General features: G+C 45.0%; 1 protein-coding gene and 1 pseudogene across 1 annotated transcript; one reads left to right on the top strand and one right to left on the bottom strand.

Annotated features, from left to right (window-relative positions):
* Positions 1-314: 314 nt before the first annotated feature.
* Positions 315-2792, bottom strand: LOC123726663 (photoreceptor outer segment membrane glycoprotein 2-like; annotated as a pseudogene).
* A 4864-nt stretch (positions 2793-7656) lies between these two features.
* Positions 7657-19492, top strand: LOC106595967 (uncharacterized). Its single transcript, XM_014187357.2, has 20 exons — positions 7657-7826; positions 9937-10054; positions 10282-10374; positions 10515-10658; positions 10890-11048; positions 11655-11736; positions 11853-12042; positions 12174-12317; positions 12431-12621; positions 12740-12875; positions 12990-13101; positions 13192-13321; positions 13415-13598; positions 13701-14043; positions 14191-14290; positions 14430-14548; positions 14677-14855; positions 14964-15552; positions 16669-16772; positions 19178-19492. The coding sequence occupies exons 1-20, from the start codon at positions 7818-7820 to the stop codon at positions 19301-19303; spliced, it is 3252 nt and encodes a 1083-aa protein (XP_014042832.2). The 5' UTR covers positions 7657-7817; the 3' UTR covers positions 19304-19492.
* The last annotated feature ends 826 nt before the right edge of the window (positions 19493-20318 follow it).

Raw genomic sequence — 20318 nt, 5'->3', positions numbered from 1 at the left:
TTTTCTGTCAATGATATTTGGCTTTTGATGTGATGTGATTGGTGTGAAGCCAAATCAGAACTGGCTTCCCTTGACACATTTTTTGGTGCACCACGACCGTTCACAGTTGAGCTCACTCAGTTTAGCTCAACGCCGATTGGCCATTATTTTATTTTAAAAAATATAAAGGGAGGCCAAATGCTCGCTGGCTTCCCTTGCATACAATGCGACAGGCAGCAACAATATCATACTCTTTTTGATCAGACAGCATCAGATATATGGGCTACACATATAGAGACAGAGGGGCGCTGTTTTGCTCGCTCGGATGCTTTCTCCGGTGAGAAACATTTAGCCTCTTGCGAATTGAAGGGAAATTATGAAACACAGCGAGACGAAATATCAACTATTTTATATTTTTGGGAGGTTTTATTGGTACAATTTTGGCATTCATGAATACACGTCACTGTTAAGCGTTGAGTAAAGTTAAATGCGGTATAAGCACAGTTTGGCTTTTACTCTTAAGTTAATTTGTTGATATGGTTATATGTAAAGAGGTAACAAGGCCTTACATCATGGCATAGAATCAATGACACATGGATTTTGTTTGTATGTTATTGCTAAACAATCTCTGCTGTACATTTCCATGCTATCAATTATGATATTGTGTTCTGTACCAATCTGCTATTGGATGTCTCCTTTTGCAAACACATTTGCAGACTGTCATATCAGTAAATCCCTCTTGTAATGATAATCCTCCCTCTTACGAACATTGCTTGGTTTGCAAAATAATGTTAGCTAGTCATATGCCGCCACAATGTTTCTTTCAGGCAAGCATTTATGTCGCTTTTATTGCTCGAGGCACTTCCTGTCCTTTGGACAAACTGAGTTGATGTCTCTTGCCTGGTTGTTCACCTTTTTAGGACCCTGTGGAGTGGACTTCAAGGTAAGTGTTAGAGCAGGGGTCAACTGGCCACAGGTATCTGCTTTTAAGGGCACGTTGTCTGGTCCATAATGGGCTGTGGAGGGGACATCGATGTTGGGATCACCATTGTTGGCTGTGTCAATCTGTTAGCATTTTTCCAGGCTCTTTATGATATTGAAGTTGGAACGGGCTGTCTCCAGAAAGCTGTTTTCCAGGAGCCAGCCATCTGACTCGGAGTCTGGACCCCCCGTCTCAGCACGTTCTCTAGGGATGTCTAGAGGTAACGCATCCCCGCCAGCACCGACAGCTACAACAGGAAACAAACATTACTGAGGTAATCCCTAGACCATGTAATATACTGTACATAGATATAACTTTTGTTTATCATTTATAGTGGACCAGAGTAAAATATGTGGTTCCCAAAAGTAGCTGTAGGTTTGGGATGTGTATTTTGAATTCACCTGACAACTCAAGCAAATGTAAATCAAAACTAGACGTTGAGTGTTAGTTACTATTTTATTTTGTGTTATCATGTTTTAAATGCTGCATCGTTTGTACAAACCTTGGAAAGGTAAAGAATACACCAGTTGTGTTTGCTGTCCATGTGATAATTTGATTTGATTTTGACTATGAGTCTTTTGCAGGTGCCATATACTACTATTGAAACCACATCACAGTTTATAAGGACACAACTGTGCTCACGTCAATCAGCCAGACGGTGAGGCCGCTGGACTGCATGATGTATGTGTAGTACTCAAGCAGGGCTTGGCGGAAACCCTTCCTCAACAGGTTAAGCTCCTCTGTCTGGTATTCATAGTTGAAGTGGGTTGAGCTGTTGGAGATTTGGTGCTGGATGGGGCCCAGGGCTGGGCTCTCTGTCTAACGTGTCATGTAGGGTATCGGCCTAGTCTTTAATTTCTCCACCACCTCCCTACGGTATCTGGAACCAGTCTCTGAAACCGGCGTTATCTGGAATCAGTCTCTGAAGCCGGCGTTATCTGGAACCAGTCTCTGAAACCGGCGGTATCTGGAACCAGTCTCTGAAACCGGCGGTATCTGGAACCAGTCTCTGAAACCGGCGGTATCTGGAACCAGTCTCTGAAACCGGCGGTATCTGGAACCAGTCTCTGAAACCGGCGGTATCTGGAACCAGTCTCTGAAACCGGCGGTATCTGGAACCAGTCTCTGAAACCGGCGGTATCTGGAACCAGTCTCTGAAGCCGGCGGTATCTGTAACCCGTCTCTGAAGCCGGCGGTATCTGTAACCCGTCTCTGAAGCCGGCGTGGCCGCAGCACTGGAACTTGATCTGTAGCAGGTCCACAGTGTGCTTCAGGAAGCAGTGGCCTGCCCTGGTGTGTTTGTTTCTTAATAGTAGCAAATGGCGTCCCCCAGCCCCAAGTTCAGAGCCTTGTCCAGCTCACTTCACATGCCGTAGCACGAGCGCCCCACCAGGATGCAGAAGGTGAAGAGGAAGGTGCAGATGATGTATGGTAGCATCAGCAGCTTCCAGGCCTGTTGCGATGAACATGTTGGGGACGTAGTGGAGGTTCCTCTGCCGTCAGCTTGTTGATCTCCACCTTCAGGAAGAGTCCCAAACTGAACAGAATCATGACTGTCACCACGGAAACCCAGTTGAGGATCCACAGCACTTGGGCAAGCTTGTCCAAGCTAATTTGCTAAGCAATTATTCCAAAAAAGTAGAATACAATAAACTACAAACATAATAGACTACAAATATGGTTTTATAGCATCTGATGTCTCAATAATCTTGTTTACCACCTCAGAGGTTTCACATAACAGTGTGATGCCCCATGCACCTTTATCAATACAGAGCTCAAAAAGAGAAACCCCATGCTTCAGCTGTCTGTCTTGAACAAAGTCACAGGTCATCCTTACAGACTGGGAATATCAGGAGAGGGCACCATACAGAAGGACCTACCTTATCTCTGCAGGATTCATAAACTCTGCAAAAAAATAAACGCCCCTTTTTCAGGACCCTGTCTTTCAAAGATAATTCGTAAAAATCAAAATAACTTCACAGATCTTCATTGTAAATTGTTTAAACACTGTTTCCTATGCTTGCTCAATGAACCATAAACAATTAATGAACATGCACCTGTGGAATGGTCGTTAAGACACTAACAGCTTACAGACAGTAGGCAATTAAGGTCACAGTTATGAAAACTTAGGATACTAAAGAGGCCTTTCTACTGACTCTGAAAAAAACCAAAAGAAAGATGCCCAGGGTCCCTGCTCATCTGTGTGAACGTGCCTTAGGCATGCTGCAGGAGGCATGAGGACTGCAGATGTGGCCAGGGCAATAAATTGTAATGTCCGTACCGTGAGACGCCTAAAACAGCGCTACAGGGAGACAGAACGGACAGCTGTCCATCCTCGCAGTGGCAGACCATGTGTGACAACACCTGCACAGGATCGGTACATCCGAACATCACACCTGCGGGACAGGTACAGGATGGCAACAACAACTGCCTGAGTTGCAACAACAACTGCCTGAGTTACACCAGGAATGCACAATCCCTCCATCAGTGCTCGCAATAGGCTGGACTGAGGGCTTGTAGGCCTGTTGTAAGGCAGGTCCTCACCAGACATCACCGGCAATAACATCGCCTATGGGCACAAACCCACCGTTGCTGGACCAGACAGGACTGGCAAAAAGTGCTCTTCACTGACGACTCGCGGTTTTGTCTCACCAGTGGTGATGGTCGGATTCGCATTTATCGTCGAAGGAATGAGCGTTACACCGAGGCCTGTACTCTGGAGCGGGATCGATTTGGAGGTGGAGGGTCCGTCATGGTCTGGGGCGGTGTGTCACAACATCATCGGACAGAGCTTCTTGTCATTGCAGGCAATCTCAACGCTGTGCATTACAGGGAAGACATCCTCCTCCCTCATGTGGTACCCTTCCTGCAGGCTCATCCTGACATGACCCTCCAGCATGACAATGCCACAAGCCATTCTGCTCGTTCTGTGCGTGATTTCCTGCAAGACAGGAATGTCAGTGTTCTGCCATGGCCAGCGAAGAGCCCAGATCTCAATCCCATTGAGCACGTCTGGGACCTGTTGGATCGGAGGGTGAGGGCTAGGGCCATTCCCCCCAGAAATGTCCGGGAACTTGCAGGTGCCTTGGTGGAATAGTGGGGCAACATCTCACATCAAAAACTGGCAAATCTGGTGCAATCCATGAAGAGGAGATGCACTGCAGTACTTAATGCAGCTGGTGGCCACACCAAATAGTGTTTCTTTTGATTTTGACCCCCCTCTTTGTTCAGGGACACATTATTTAATTTCTGTTAGTCACATGTCTGTGGAACTTGTTCAGTTTATGTCTCAGTTGTTGAATCTTTTTATGTTCATACAAATATTTACACGTTACGTTTGCTGAAAATAAACGCAGTTGAGGGGATGTTTTATTTTTTTTGCTGAGTTTATATATTTTTGTTGGTCTGTGATTGATAAGGAGCATCCAGACTGCACGTGATTAATTTATGAAATTGCTTCTTCTAATTATTGATTAACATGTACATGTTAAAGTGACTGTTAGAACTGTTAAGGCTCCATGGATTGATGAGGAATTGAAAAACTGTATGGTTGGAAGAGATGGGGGGAAAAAGGAGTGGCTAATAAGTCTGGCTGCACATCTGACTGGCTGACTTATGTGACTAAATTCAACGAAAAGAAGAAGTAACTGTATTATGAAGGCAAGGTCAATGATATAAAGGATGATGGAGGGAAAGTGCTTTTAATGAAATTATGGGCAGTAAGACAAATTCAACTCCATCTGTCATCAAATCAGAGCTTATCACAAAACCATTTGATGTTGGCAAAAAAACAATTTTATGATTATTTTATTGGCAAAGTGGGCAAACTTAGGCAGGAAATGCCAACAACAAACAGTGTGGCATCCTATTCATGTATAAAAAAAATTATAATAATGAAAAAAAAGCATTGTAAGTTTGAATTTTGTGAAGTTAGTGTGGGAGAGGTGGAAAAAGTATAGCTCAATAATGACAAACCTCCTGACATTGACAACTTAGATGGAAAGCTACTGAGGATGGTAGCTGACTCTATAGCCACTCCTACAGTATATTATGTCTTAACTTTAATCTGAGCCTAGAGGAAAGTGTTTGTCCTCAGGCCTGGAGGGAAGCAAAAGTCATTTCGCTACCCAAGAAAGGTTGGCTGTTAGAACCAATCAGCTTGCTGCCGGCTCTTAGCAAACTGTTGGGGAAATTGTGGGAGCTGTACTAGTATATATCAGTGCAGCCTTTATTATTGACCATAACCTGTTGACAAAACGTATGTGTTATGGCTTTTTAACCCCTGCCATATCGTGGATTCAGAGCTATCTATCTAATAGAAGAGGGTTTCCTTTAATGGAAGCTTCTCTAATGTTAAACATGTGAAGTCAAAAATCTAATCAAATTGTTTTTGTCACATGTGCTGAATACAACAGACCTTACAGTGAAATGCTTACTTACAAGCCCTTAACCAACAATGCAGTTTTAAGAAAAATAAGTGTTAAAGTATTTACTAAAACTGAAAAAAAGAAATGGAACAACAACAAATAATAAAGAGCAACAATAAAATAATAGTAATGAGGCTATATACAGGGTGTACAGGTTAGAGGTAATTAAGGTAATATGTAGGTAAAGTGACAATGCATAGATAAAAAACAGAGTGGCAGTGTAAAACTTGGGGTGGGGGGACTCAATGCAAATAGTCTGGGTAGCCATTTGATTAGCTGTTCAGGAGTCTTATGGCTTGGGGGTAGAAGCTGTTAAGAAGCCTTTTGGACCTAGACTTGGTGCTCCGGTACCGCTTTCTGTGCAGTAGCAGAGAGAACAGTCTATGACTAGGGTGGCTAGAGTCATTGGGAATTTTTTGGGCCTTCCTCTGACATCGCCTGGTATAGAGGTCCTGGATGGCAGGAAGCTTGGCTCCAGTGATGTACTGGTCCGTTCACACTACCCTTTGTAGTGCCTTGTGGTCGGAGGCCGAGCAGTTGCCATACCAGGCAGTGATGCAACCAGTCAGGATGCTCTCGATAGTGCAGCTGTAGAACCTTTTGAGGATCTGAGGACCCATTCCAAATCTTTTCAGTCTCCTGAGGGGGAATAGGTTTTGTCGTGCCCTCTTCACGACTGTCTTGGTGTGTTTTTGGACCATGATAGTTCGTTGGTGATGTGGACACCAAGGAACCTGCGCTCAACCTGCTCCACTACAGCCCCATCAATGAGAATGGGGGCGTGCTCTGTCCTCCTTTTCCTGTAGTCCAGTCATCTTCTTTGTCTTTATCACATTGAGGGAGAGGTTAGGTTGAGGAGAGGAGAGGTTGTTATCCTGGCACCACACGGCCAGGTCTCTGATCTCCCTATAGGCTGTCTCATCGTTGTCGGTGATCAAGCCTACCACTATTTTTGTCATCGGCAAAATTAATGGTGGTGTTGGAGTCGTGCTTGGCCATGCAGTCATGGGTGAACAGGGAGTACAGGAGGGCACACACCCCTGAGCGGCCCCCATGTTGAGGATCAGCGTGGCAGATGTGTTGTTACCTACCCTTACCACCTGGGGGGTGACCTGTCAGGAAGTCCAGGATCCAGTTGCAGAGAGAGGTGTTTAGTCCCAGGGTCCTTAGCTTAGTGATGAGCTTTGAGGGCACTATGGTGTTGAACACTAGAAATGTCCGGGAACTTGCAGGTGCCTTAGTGGAAGAGTGGGGTAACATCTCACAGCAAGAACGGGCAAATCTGGTGCAGTCCATGAGGAGGAGATGCACTGCAGTACTTAATGCAGATGGTGGCCACACCAGATACTGACTGTTACTTTTGATTTTGACCCCCCCTTTGTTCAGGGACACATTATTCAATTTCTGTTAGTCACATGTCTGTGGAACTTGTTCAGTTTATGTCTCAGTTGTTGAATCTTGTTATGTTCATACAAATATTTACACATGTTAAGTTTGCTGAAAATAAATGCAGTTGACAGTGAGAGGACATTTCTTTTTTTGCTGAGTTTATTATCTGTCTGATCTGGCTCCTGTCACTGTTTGTTTTTCTCTTCAGTGACAGTCATCTTAAGGCTTGGCCTGGAGGTAGTTTAGCCGTAGTGACTCCGGTGGAGTAACAGACACCAGCCCGTGGCAGCATCAGAGTGAGTCCAGTCCGCTGGCCAAGCCCCCTGACCCTCCTAATAATCCCCTCTAATCTGCCCTGTAGGATTTGGACGTACCTTCTGCCACCTGCGCAAATCCGACTGCAGCACCACAAAGAGTTGTAATGGCCAATGGTCGTTTGGGTGTTTGTTCGTTTGTGTCCAGTCAGCCCTCCTTTGAGTCTTAGTCTCCAAGTCAACAGGATGAGGCCAAGTAAGGCAGTATATCAAGTCTAAATCAATTTTGTGATGAGGACAATATTATGCTTACAAGAAAATATGGAAATTGTGTCAGATTGTTTGATAATGTGTCAGATTGTTTGATAATTTGCCCTAATGTGATACAATTAACAAAGTTTGTGCTGCCCTCTGGTGCTTTGACGACACTATGCATGTGTCAGCAGAAAGTAAATGGCCCAAGAAAGAGTCAAGAATGAGTATTGAAAGCTCCAGATATCTTAATACAGACTCCATTATCCTCATGGTGTAATTGTATTTGCAACAATTCACTTTCACTAGCCCTCCCCCACTCACTCTTTCCTATTCCTGAGCTCTTTTTTCTCTCCGTCTCTCACGCACACGTCCATACACATCCACGCAGCCAATCAGCCAATGAGATCTCGAGTGAGATCGAGATTACTGGATTACCATGTCCCAAAGGAGCTTGTGTAAGAGGAGAGTTCCACTGTGGACACACACTGGACCAGTCAGCACATCCACAGCGATCCCAGGAGCACCGGACCAATGTGGCAGGTAAGTTCTGGAGTTCCCAGTTTAGTCAATCATGGTTCTTCAGTAAAATGGCTATCACTTGCAGTATACTCTCATACTGTGATTCCATCTTATCGGGAATATCAAGGATAGCAGCACTCTAGGCTTTACGGCACTGCAAGTTAACTACATTCTTAAAGCCATATACATAACATTGGCCTTCAATTCTGTAAAGGATGTTATATTCTATGCATTATTGTACCTTATCTAAAAAACAAATTATCCTATCGATTGCTTGCGGTTTGTAGTTCCAGTGTTAATACAGCAACATGACTTAATGTTCATTTATTTAATGCATTTCCTTTGGAATGGGATTAAAACCATCTATGGATATGAGGGATTATGTTCAGTAATGGCCTATTGAAAAAGAGATTACATTGATGTATGAATTACAACAGAATGCATAGTACTGTCTGATTGACTTCACCCCCAGTACGTTGAACCGTAGCTGTGAATTTGTACGTAAAGATTTTCATCCAGAACTTTAATTTGACCAGACTTTGAGGGATTTGAGAACATATTCTCTTTTACAACAATGACTTACAGTGCATTCAGGATTTTTTCAGACCCCTTGACTTTTTCCACATTTTGTTACGTTACAGCCTGATTGTAAAATTGATCAAATATTTTTTTCCCTCATCAATATACACACAATACCCCATAACAACAAAGCAAAAACAGGTTTTTAGACATTTTTGCAAATTTATAAAAAAATAAAATAAACAGTATTCAGACCTAATGCTATGAGATTCTAAATTGAGCTCAGGTGCATCCTGTTTCCCTTGATCATCCTTGAGATATTTCCACAACTTGATTGAAGTCCACCTCTTTTAAATTTAAATGATTGAACATGATTTGGAAAGACACAAACCAGTCTATATAAAGTCCCACAGCTGATGGTGCATGTCCGAGCAAATACCAAGCCATGAGGTCGAAGGAATTGTCCGTAGAGCTCCGAGACAGGATTGTGTCGAAGCACAGATCTGGGAAAGAGTACCAAAACATTTCTGCAGAATGTAAGGTCCCCAAGAACACAGTGGCCTCCATCATTCTTAAATGGAAGAAGTTTAGAACCACCAAGACTCTTCCTAGAGCTGTCCACCCAGCCAAACGGAACAACTGCTGGAGAAGGGCCTTGGTCAGGGAGGTGACCAAGGACAAGCGTCTCTGCAGCACTCCACCAATCAGGCATTTATGGTAGAGTGGCCAGACGGAAGCCACTCCACAGTAAAAGGCACATGACAGCACGCTTGGAGTTTGCTAAAAGGCACCTAATGGACCAGATTCTCTGGTCTGATGAAACCAAGATTGAACTCTTTCGCCTGAATGCCAAGTGTCACGTCTGGAGGAAATGTGGCACCATCCCTACGGTGAAGCATGGTGGTGGCAGCATTATGCTGTGGGGATGTTTTTCAGCAGCAGGGACTGGGAGACTAGTAAGGATTGAGGGAAAGATGAACAGAGCAAAGTACAGAGATCCTTGATGAATACCTGCTCCAGTGCACTCAGGAGCTCAGATTGGGGCAAATGTTCACCTTCCAACAGGGCAACGACCCTAAGCACACAGCCAAGACAACGCATGAGTGGCTTCGGGACAAGTCTCTGAATGTCCTCAAATGGCCTAGCCAGAGCCCGGACTTGAACCCGATCGAACATCTCTGGAGAGACCTGAAAATAGCTGTGCAGCGATGCTCCCCATCCAACCTGACAGAGCTTGAGAGGATCTGCAGAGAAGAATGGGAGAAACTCCCCAAATACAGGTGTGCCAAGCTTGTAGCATCATACCCAAGAAGACTTGAGGCTGTAATCGCTGCCAAAGATGCTTCAGCAAAGTACTGAGTAAAAGGTCTGAATGTTTATATAAATGTGATATTTAATTTGTATTTGTTATTTTTTTTGCAAAACATTTTTTAGAGCTGTTTTTGCTTTGTCATTATGAGGTATTGTGTGTAGATTGATGAGGGGGAAAAAAACGATTTCATTAATTTTAGAATAAGGCTGTAATGTCACAAAATGTGGAAAAAGTCAAAGGGTCTGAATACTTTCCGAATGCACTGTAAGTGTTTGGTACATTCACTGTTAATATCCTCAGGGTGTGAGAGGGTGTGACAGCAGGACTATGATGGACACGGAGGACCAGTGGACACAGGCCTTGGCTAGCAACAACGTGAGGGCCATCCTCCGCTGGATATGCAGCCTTTCAACTGAAGGTCAGATCACTGGACTGGCAAGATAAAATAACATGCAGCATACAGTACTTACAGCCACTTACTGTGTCTAAGAATGGTTGGATACTTTAACATACTGTAATGATTCAATGATTATAATATGTGATCATCAGTAGTAACATGTCTTCTCAGTTCATGCTGCTTTTGATTATGACCCATTACGTAATTGCATGAATTTGTCTCATTCCATTCATTTGTTTGTCTCTCAGTGGGAAATGCTGATGTGGAGGACAGCCTTGCTACCTTCAGCAGCTGGGTCCAGAGGACGGCTGAAGTTTCAAAGAAAGAGTTACTCACACTTTGTAAGGAGAGATGCACCACAGCACCAGCTATCCCAAACAGAGCCAAAGGCTATCCATCCCAGCTCTTTCCACAGCTTTATTACAAAGGTCTTCTACTGTCCCCTCTCTATGGGTCCCCCTCTCCCCTCCCCTGTTTCTAGGCTTCAGCCGTTGCCAGGGCCTGTGGATGTTCCTGGACCACAGCTGCTTCACCAGGGTGCACCTGCTGCTGCAGCGGCTGAGGAACCTGCTTACCCTGGCCCAGTGGGGGAGGAGGCAGAGCGGCCTGACACACTTCTGGCATGGTACAGTACTATTCCAACCCTGGCCCCCCTCACAATGATCAGATTGTTGCATGAATGATATCAACTGGTTAGTTTGTTTAATACAATGATCTTACCTAGATGCCTAGTGCTAGCATTTGGTATGGTTGTAACAATATAGGTAAAAACAGGATTGGAATTGTAGTTTCTATCAAGAGAGCTGTTTTCTGATCATGATTGAATGGTGGCTGTCTGTCCTCCATCTGTATGTAGGTTTGGAGATCCCGTGTGTGGTCTGCAGGGCCGGGTGTGGATCCTCAGCTGTGAGGCACGACTACTGGAATCGGGAACACAGAGCTCTGAAGCAACACATCTGGCTGGGTCGGCTTGTACAGTGGTGGGGCATCACCGGACTCCTGCCCAAGTACCCTGGTAAGGATGCATACCTTAACGTTATAGAAGGACAAACAGTCAAACTGTACAAACCGGTCACACTTTGCATCAAAGAGTTGTTACTACTGTGTAACTATTCTTATAAGTACAGTGTAACAAGTGTTGTATGTTGTTGTGTTAGGGTTGAAGTTAGGGTTAGTCTAGTACAGGGTTCCCCAACTGGCGGCCTGTGGGCCTTTGTCCCGCGGGTTGTTTTATTTGGCACCCAAGTTTTCTAAGCAACATTTTTTTTAAGACAATTATTGTTATTTTTCTTTTTTTTCCCTTTTTGGACATAAAAGACTGTAAAAACACCAGGAAATCAGCTCCAAGTGATTTTTTAAAAGAAATCTGTTCCCAAGTATTTCCATGTATAATAGAGGGAAACGTGATAGTATACAAATGTAAGCAAGGTTTGAAATGGTTTGTTTTAGTCAAACATCATATGTGTTTTGGCTTCTTCTGGTCAATTTGCAGTCTACAAATTATTTGTAATTTTGTTCCGGCCCCCATCCGCTCAGAAAAAATCGGCCCTCGTCTGAATCTAGTTGATGATCCCTGGTCTAGTATTTATAGGTACACTGACTTTTCCTCTCCTCCTCGCAGAGGCTCAAGAAATGAAGCGGATCTCTCAGATGTGGAGAGAGATGGATCAGAACCACCGCAGGGCTTCCCTCCACACTCTCGGGTAACTCTTAAATCACTGATAGGTCTCACTTGCTCTATTTCTGTCTTCTTCCTTTACTCCCTATTCAATCTTTTTTAAATCTATTCTCCACATCTTCTTTCTCTTTATTTGATTAGATGGGAGGAGGAGGGAAGGGAAAGGTGGAATTCACTGATCCAGGGTATGGTGGCTCAGATGGACAAACAACATGGGCCCATATGGACCTCTGAGGACTGCACAGACCAGGGCTATCCGCCCCCTAACCTGCAGGCTCTGCTGAAGCTGGTGCTGGTGCCTCGCATCAACAACATGTCTGTTCAGGCCATTGTATCCGAACATGGAGAATCCATAATGTGTCCTCAAAGATATGACTGTGTTAATATGACTGTCATGTGAACTGAACTGAATATACAGTATTCTTGATTATGTACACTACACTTAACACAGCCTGTGCACAGCTCATGTACTTCATCCTGGACATGGCACATTTCCTGCAGTGCAAAGATGACCTCCTGCAGTCCTTTTGCCACGCCTTCATCATCCCTCCCAGCTTCTCCCAGCAGATCCGGGCCTTCTGGCTCCTCGACCATGGACACTTATCGGTATCTTTGCTCTCACTGTAACGTTTAGTCTATCGATGTGTATGTCTTCCAGGATTTAGCAGGGCTCAACAGAGCCAATAGATTTTCCTATGGCTGTCATTGCCTCTGTGTAGGGCTCCATGGAGCTGCTGCTGAGCCCCAGGTCTGAACCACCCTGGTTCTCCTGGCAGCACCGCTGCATCATCCACAGCCTGCTGAGGAGAAAGCAGCTCCGCTTGGCGCTGAAGTACATCTACTGGACCAGACTAGCCACAGACACCCCCCATGACCTTAAGCTCTGTGTGGACGTACTCCTACAGAACAGGTAGGGTTAAATACATTAGCATGTGCTATACCAAATGGACTACTGTATGTATACCATGTACTCTGGCTCTGTATGGCTCACGGTTTTCATATTACATCTTGTTTTCTCTGCCCCTAAGCCATGTCTCAGACGCCTGGGCCCTCCTGAAGAAAGGTCACACAGGAAGTAATGACATGGTCAGGTACTTCCTTCATGGATGTGAGAGGCTTGGCCTATGTGTGGCGGCTTCCGACTGCATGGAAGCAATATGGAAGGTGAACCTCTTTGCAACACTATCATAAAAGACATGTAAATACTTAGGCATGTACATGCAGGTTGTTTGTTGTCAGTAATCACATTTTCTATTGAAAAAACGGTACCTTTATTAGGATCTGGGCCATTGTACTACTCAGTCGGAAGAGGCTGGGGGTCAGTGTGGAGTAGAGGGGCTTCCTCAGCATAGGAGGACCACAGGGATCTCTATGGCAGTGAAAGAGCCAGGTATGGATCACTTATTGTGACTCATACTGATTTGAGAAATATCATCACTATCAAGTATTCTGAAATTCAGTGAAATGTTGTGGATTGCAGGGGGTCCCATTCATCCGTTATCTGCCCTGCTGTATCAGTCTCAGAACATCAACACTCTCTCTTCAGAGGATTTCATCAGACTCCTCAGGGAATCTATGGTTGAACTGAGACAACACCAGCCAACAGCGAGGTACATTATTCAATACAAAATGACTAAAATGTTGTTTACAAAAATACCCAATGTCAGTGTGTGTTTGGTATAATCTGTTTTTCCCTGGCCCAGTGAGGAGGTGACATGGCCAGGGGAGCACCAAGAGAGGAGAGGGAGCTGTCGGAACCTGAGTCTGACCATCCAGGCCCTTAGGCACCACCTCCCTAGACCCTCCCCAGCGGGTATGATGACTGACAGGCTGGGAGAGCAGGGAGACACAGAGCCACCTGATCATGACCTGCCTCTTATAGCTGCGGTACTTTACTACTGTGGCTCTGTCTGAGAGTGAGTGTGCTGAGGAATAATACGTTTGGCAATGATGAATATAAAAATAATGAATTTCGTTGTCTCAATGCAGGAGAAACCCTGGACCCCGGCACACCTCTCCTCTCAATCCCTGTCCAAGGAGAGCTCTGAATCTATATTCTCTTTCACATCTTCCCCCTCACTTCCCTGCCTGAGACCAGGCATCCCATATGTGATTGGGAGCACAGCAATGCTGCAGCGGATCTCATCCCTGCTCAGTGATAGAGGACGGTGCCAGAACAGTCAGGGCGACAGCCCTTCCCCCCCAGAAGACATACTCCTCCCAGACTACCCTGACCGGACTCTGACACTAGAGGGCGCCACAGACCCTGTCTCCTTCAACAGCCTCAGTAAAGACAGCATGGAGGTGGAGGAGCTGGCGTTCTCCACTGAGTGTGAGTTCAGATGCACAGACTAGAGCTGTTTTATACTCAACATTTAAGTTGTCGACTCCTTTTGAAATAATGTTCTTTAGTATTAACCCAACGGAAATCCATGTTCTGGTCATCTGAGTTGTTGAAAGTGTTTTCTGTTTCCTTTAGGGGGAGTGGAGGACATCATGACCTATGATATACAAGGAGACGACGTCTTCAATGTGGGAGAGGAGGCAGTTCCTCCTGTAGATGTAACGTTAGACAGAAGGTGACCCTTCTCAATCCTCAATGTTTACTTTATAATTTCATTAACAGACCATAATTCCACTCTTTGCTGTGGCCAGCATTGTGTTATGCCGAACAATAAGATAAAGGACATGTTCTTTATGTGATCATTTGTTTGTCAGGCATAGTCTGAGCAGACTGAACCTCCATCCTCAGTTCTACAGTAATGAGGACAACCAATCAGTGCCCTCTGTATCTGAGATCCAAGTGGAGAGTCACAACTTCCTGACACCTGACTATGGTGTGTTTCAACTGTTACTACACTCTGTGTTGTGGCTGTGTTTTCACTATATCTACTGTATGACTTAACTGAGAAATAATTAAATAATTGGCCCTTTTAACTAACTACTTTTGTTCATGTTAATCCAGAGAAAATGGACTACTACAAGGAGGTTACTGACAAAATCATGCATGCACCAAGTGTGAGTGACGTGTGGAGCATCATGCCTGGAGGGGACAAATCAGGGAGCATCCTCCCCCATACCTCCACCTTCTCTGGGGCTGTTGCTGCCTCATCTCACTGCTTCCTGGAGCTGGAGCCCTTACAGGTGACAGACCTCTCTACTGTCCAATTACATACATACTGTACATACTATGCAGACAACCTACAGTATTTGCCAACTCAACTGGGTTTCTGTATGTCTGTGTTTGTTCAGAGGGCATTCGACCCTCCACCGCTTGAGGATTCAGTGGAATGTTTCCGCCGGGACTCCCAGGATGCAGTGGACCAACCGGAGATCCTGACCTCCTGTGCCCTCACTGAGACCACCCAGGACCTTGTCTCTGAGCTCCACCAGACCTTCTGCTTCCTGGAGGAGCTGGGAGACACAGGGCCCAGTGGCCCAGAGACAGAGGGAGGCGCCACCCTGGAGGGGGAGCAAGACAGTGGGGCTTCCGGGAGGTACATCAGGCCCTTCTCTCTCCAGGACTCCTCTCTGCTCATCCCCCTGCGGAGGTCCGTACGCTCCAGTCAGCTACAGGTTCCTGGAGTGTCTCTGTCCCCTAGGACTAGCCCCAGCCGCTCCCCCCAGCTCAGCCCCTCCTCAGCCCTAGAGACATCCAGGGACAGGTTACCTGGAGGGGGGAAGGCCTCGCACAAAGAGGACGCATCATGCTTCAGAAGCACCCCAGAGGATAGGCTAGGCCACTGTAAGCTGGGCAGCTGGTGGAAACAAGCCCTGGAGACCCGGAGGGCATCCACTGGCCTACTCCCTGCCATAGAGCAGGTGTCCACCATCTCCCGAGGTAGTGTGTTTGTGTGTGTTGGATAGAAATGACAAGCTACTCTATCTTGTGTTTAGAAAATCCATTTAGTGTCACAGCTACCAAAGTTGGTAATTTTGCTCCGATTTGCCTTTGTAAAAATATTAATATTATTCCTTAATATAGTATAGCCTCTAATATCGTCTCCCTTTGTCATTGTGATGGGGAACGTTGAGAGAGCCTTTTCTTTGGAACTTTACATTGATGGAGTATTAGAAACAGCAGCAGCAGCAGTGTTTGTCACGTCTGGCTGGAGACTGTAGTGTGTGCCTCTCTTGAGTGTGAATGTGTGTGTGTGTGTGTGTGTGTGTGTGTGTGTGTGTGTGTGTGTGTGTGTGTGTGTGTGTGTGTGTGTGTGTGTGTGTGTGTGTGTGTGTGTGTGTGTGTGTGTGTGTGTGTGTGTGTGTGTGTGTGTGTGTGTGTGTGTGTGTGTGTGTGTGTGTGTGTGTGTGTGTGTGTGTGCGTGCGCGCGCGGGGGCCATAGTTGGCCTGTTGCTGTCACCCAGTGGGGAGTCTATGTCCGGAATGGGACCCAGGTACTGCTGGGAGAGGGGTGATGAAGTACAGAGAGGAGGGGGTGTACTGTAGTGTCAGACTGGTACTCTCTCAACCTTGCCACAGTTACTCATCTGTGACCACCACCCCCTGCTCTCCGTGGTAGGGGCCTTCCACTGATGTTACCCAGAGCAGATGGAGCTCTGCTGGGCCTTGCTGATCACCGCTGGGCCTGGGGGAACCACGCCTCACAGCCCCACACACCACACTAATGCCCTACCTCATCACTGGGACCAGGGCTTAGGAGACCAACACACAGCAGGGGCCAAATGTGACATTTAATTAAAGCTCCGTTTGTTAAATAAAATCAATAGTTTCAGAAAGCAGGTGACCATGATATTTTTTTCGTTCTTCTCAGGAAATGAAGTGCGTTTGGTTAGCCTGCCAATGAGGAAGTGGCAGAGACCGTTCAAGTGGCTGGCCATATTGACATAGGAGGTCTCTGTGAGGTTTTAGTGTTACACCATGACAGTTGTAACACCTCTGAGTGATCTAATTTGAATCCTTTCCTGTCCTCCCTGTCCCCTCTCTCTTCATCCACAGAAAAGAGGGCCTCTCTCGTCCCAGGGCAAACCTACTCCCACAGTACGGTCAACTTCCAGGAGTCTCCGGCCAAGCAGAGAGGAGACAAGTGGGAGGTCAAACAGGTACAGGTCATTTCTCTCTCTGTGGTCCCTATTTCACTACACCCACAATAACATCTGCTAAACAGGTGTATGTGACAAATACATTTGATTTGATTTGGCCTCACATGGAGAGTGTCAGTATAGGCGGAAATATGCTATGGTTGGCCAATGGGGGGCAGTGTTGTCCCAACTTGGAAGTTTTTATTTTGTCTCTGATTTGAATGATCTCATACCTACCCCCAAGAGCCAGCCCATCCCATCCCAGCAGGTACCCTCTCCTCTCCTTCTCCCCCCCTACTCCCTTCCCCCTGTCACAACCTATCTTTCCTCATCAGACTCAGTAACGTCATCTAAAAACATGGTGGAATCATATTCAGGCTTTGATAATAAATGTTTTTTATACTTTTTTGTTACATATAATTGGTAATGAATAGAGCTAATGACTAAATGATTTCTGGACTACTTTGATGCTACATGCATGCTATAGGTACTACATTCACTTTGTGTTTCTCTGACAAAAGTTGTAGACTGCTTTCTTGGCTCTTTCTAATCACTCTAGCCCCCTTCTAGTCTCTCTAGCCCTGTTTATACCTGTCGCTTACATGGGTCCTTTGTCCTGATCTTGCGCTGAACTTGCCAGTTTAAAATCAAATCAAATCAAGTGTTATTTGTCACATGCGCCAAATACAATACTTACAAGCTCTTAACCAACAATGCAGTTCAATAAATAGAGTTTAGAAAATATTTACCAAATAGACTAAAGTTAAAAAAATATAATAAAAAGTAACACAATAACAATAACGAGGCTATATACAGGGGGTACCGGTACCGAGTCAATGTGCGGGGTACAGGTTAGTCGAGGTCATTTGTACATGTACAGTAGGTAGGGGTAAAGTGATTATGCATAGATAATAAACACCGTGTAGCAGCAGTGTAAAAAGATGGGGGGGGGGGTTGTCAATGTAAATAGTCCGGGTAGCCATTTGATTAGTTGTTCAGCAGTTTTATGGCTTGGGGGAAGAAGCTGTTAAGGAGCCTTTTGGTCCTAGACTTGGCGCTCTGGTACCGCTTGCCATGTGGTAGCAGAGAGAACAGTCTATGAATTGGGTGCCTGGAGTCTTTGACAATTTTTTGGGCCTTCCTCTGGCACTTTACACTTTCACAATGTGTCTTAGTTATCTACACCCGTCTAAAAATGTGTGCACAATCAGAATGAGGACAAGATCAGGACAAAGGGTGTGTGTTAAAACAAGGTATAAAGTGGCTTTTGTCTAATGCATTGACGAATCTAACAGTTGGTGCGTTTGACATCATGATGTCAGCAGTGGATGTACAGCATGTGTACTGCAATGTTGCTGCACTGATACGATTAAGCAGTTGTTCAATTGAGATGTAATTATGTAATTGTTTAATTGGGATGTAATTATCTTATTGTTTGGATGGAGTCAAGGGAACCATATGGAGCCTGGCAGGTGAAATGTAATTACACGAAGTTAATTCATGATGACGTAGTTGATAATTATACCTTTGGGATGCTGACTGGTGGATGCTGACACAGTGGGAATGGTTGATGTTCTTTGGCGCATTGAATGCTGATATTGCACAATTCTAAATTAGAACCGATCATAAAAGATACTGATTTATTCCATTACATTAACATGTTAAAACACTGCTTAGTTTGATGTTATAAAGATATGACTACCTGGATGATTTATTCCATGTTTTATTCATTTTCTCCACTTTGTATGACCAACACACATCTGTATTTCAGTCTGGTGTGGTGATCAGCTCATCCATCTAGTCCTGGGTCCACCTGTGGCAGACAAAGAGAACAAAGTGGTTGGGATTTGATCAATTGGCAGATTGGGAGATATTGATGACAAATGTGTGAAAATAAAAGTCCTACTAAGTAGCATATTACCGAACCATCTCCAATTAAAACACAGCAGCTATGGATAATCAGAGTGCAGGATATTAGGTTGACTATTATACATTTTCACTGTTTTTGTCCCATGTGACCACATGATCAGATTGGTTTTGGTGAAGCAAAGTTGCGATGTTCATGAAAGGGATGCTCATCAAACAATGTGGATGATGCTGGTACTACTCACAGATGTAAAGACATTACTGGAAGATTTTAGCTTGTTGATCAACTCGTGTGGATCTTTCTGAAAATCTTGACGTTTGTATGGAGAGAGGCAGTCTGAATGAAGATAGCTCGTTGGGTTGTGGTGACACATGGAGATGAATGGCCTCTATTAGGAACATTTCATCAGTGCCTGAGCCCTGTGGTTTCAGTCTTCCTCAACCCCCGGGGAACGATTAATGACCACAGGATATTTCATCACCCCCTCCATTTCCCAACTCAGGATATGAGGGCCTAATTGTGTCTGTTGTCTGGTGTTGTGTTTTCCCCTGTGTTCCAGGCGGAGAAAGAGGAGCTGCTGGGACGGAGGGGCTCTGGGAAGCTGCCACACCAGCGAGTGGAGCAGGGCGTGGCGAGCCATCGGGGAGCCAGATTGAAGAAGGGCAAACGGGTGAAGAAGGCATGAGGACATCCCGTTACACATCTATACTGTCGTTCTGTAGAGTGACGAACAATCAGTGTATGTGTGTGAGATCTAAAATGACCAAATCCTGTATGGTATTACTGTTGTGCTACACTTCAAACCACTGTAAATCTAGTCAGGTGCAGACTGTTATTAAATGTTTTTTACTTGGCAGATACAAATAAATATTTCTCACAGAAAAGATTTGTTGATTTGTCACAGTAATGGCTCCACAGTATGCATGGACAGATAATCCAAACGGTGTGGTTGCATCTAAACACATGACGTTTATTTTTTAATCTAAAAAAAGATTCCATTTTGAGCACGGTGGTGATTGTCACCATGGCTGTCATGGATGACCTTTGGTGCAGTGACCTTACTACACCACATCACCTATACAGTCACCTCACATCATCTGAGCTCTTCATCTGACTTGTCAGATTTGATGTGACAGGTCCTGATTCCTTTGGTGACCTCTCCGCTCCTATAGGCTGCTGGTGTGTTCTCTGGACACGTCCTCCTTATGCAGTTATACCACACACACACACACACACACGGAACAGCTCATCAATAGTTAATCTCTCAGTAATTATTGACATGGGTTAAATTATTTAATACTTCACGAACCCAGTTGAGATTAAGAATAGTAGATTCTGGGTCATTTGCGTATAGTCGCAATGATCTGAATAGACACAAGGTCATTTGGATTGACTATAACGATACAGATAAACTTTGGACTAACTCATTCTAAAAGCACCATATGGTGTCCTTGGATATCTATCTGTCAGTTTTCCCCCTTTTTAAAAAGGATTTGCCTTGCTGCTATTCCAACTCATGAAAAATGGATGACCTCCCAATGCTAGCTGCTGCTGCCTTCTCTCCTCACATTTGCACAGTACCCTGGGATTGCATTTAGGCTAGCATCCCTCCCCCTCTCTCGATTTGGGAGGTGGAGGGGGTTGAATAACTTAAAACACATTTCAGCATGACACTTCTGTTTGGGGTCTCCCGTCCATGA

The sequence above is a fragment of the Salmo salar genome, chromosome ssa01, assembly GCF_905237065.1.
Source record: "Salmo salar chromosome ssa01, Ssal_v3.1, whole genome shotgun sequence".
Classification (NCBI taxonomy): domain Eukaryota; kingdom Metazoa; phylum Chordata; class Actinopteri; order Salmoniformes; family Salmonidae; genus Salmo; species Salmo salar.
Note: the sequence above shows the minus strand (reverse complement) of the source record. Positions and strands in the feature narration are given on the sequence as shown.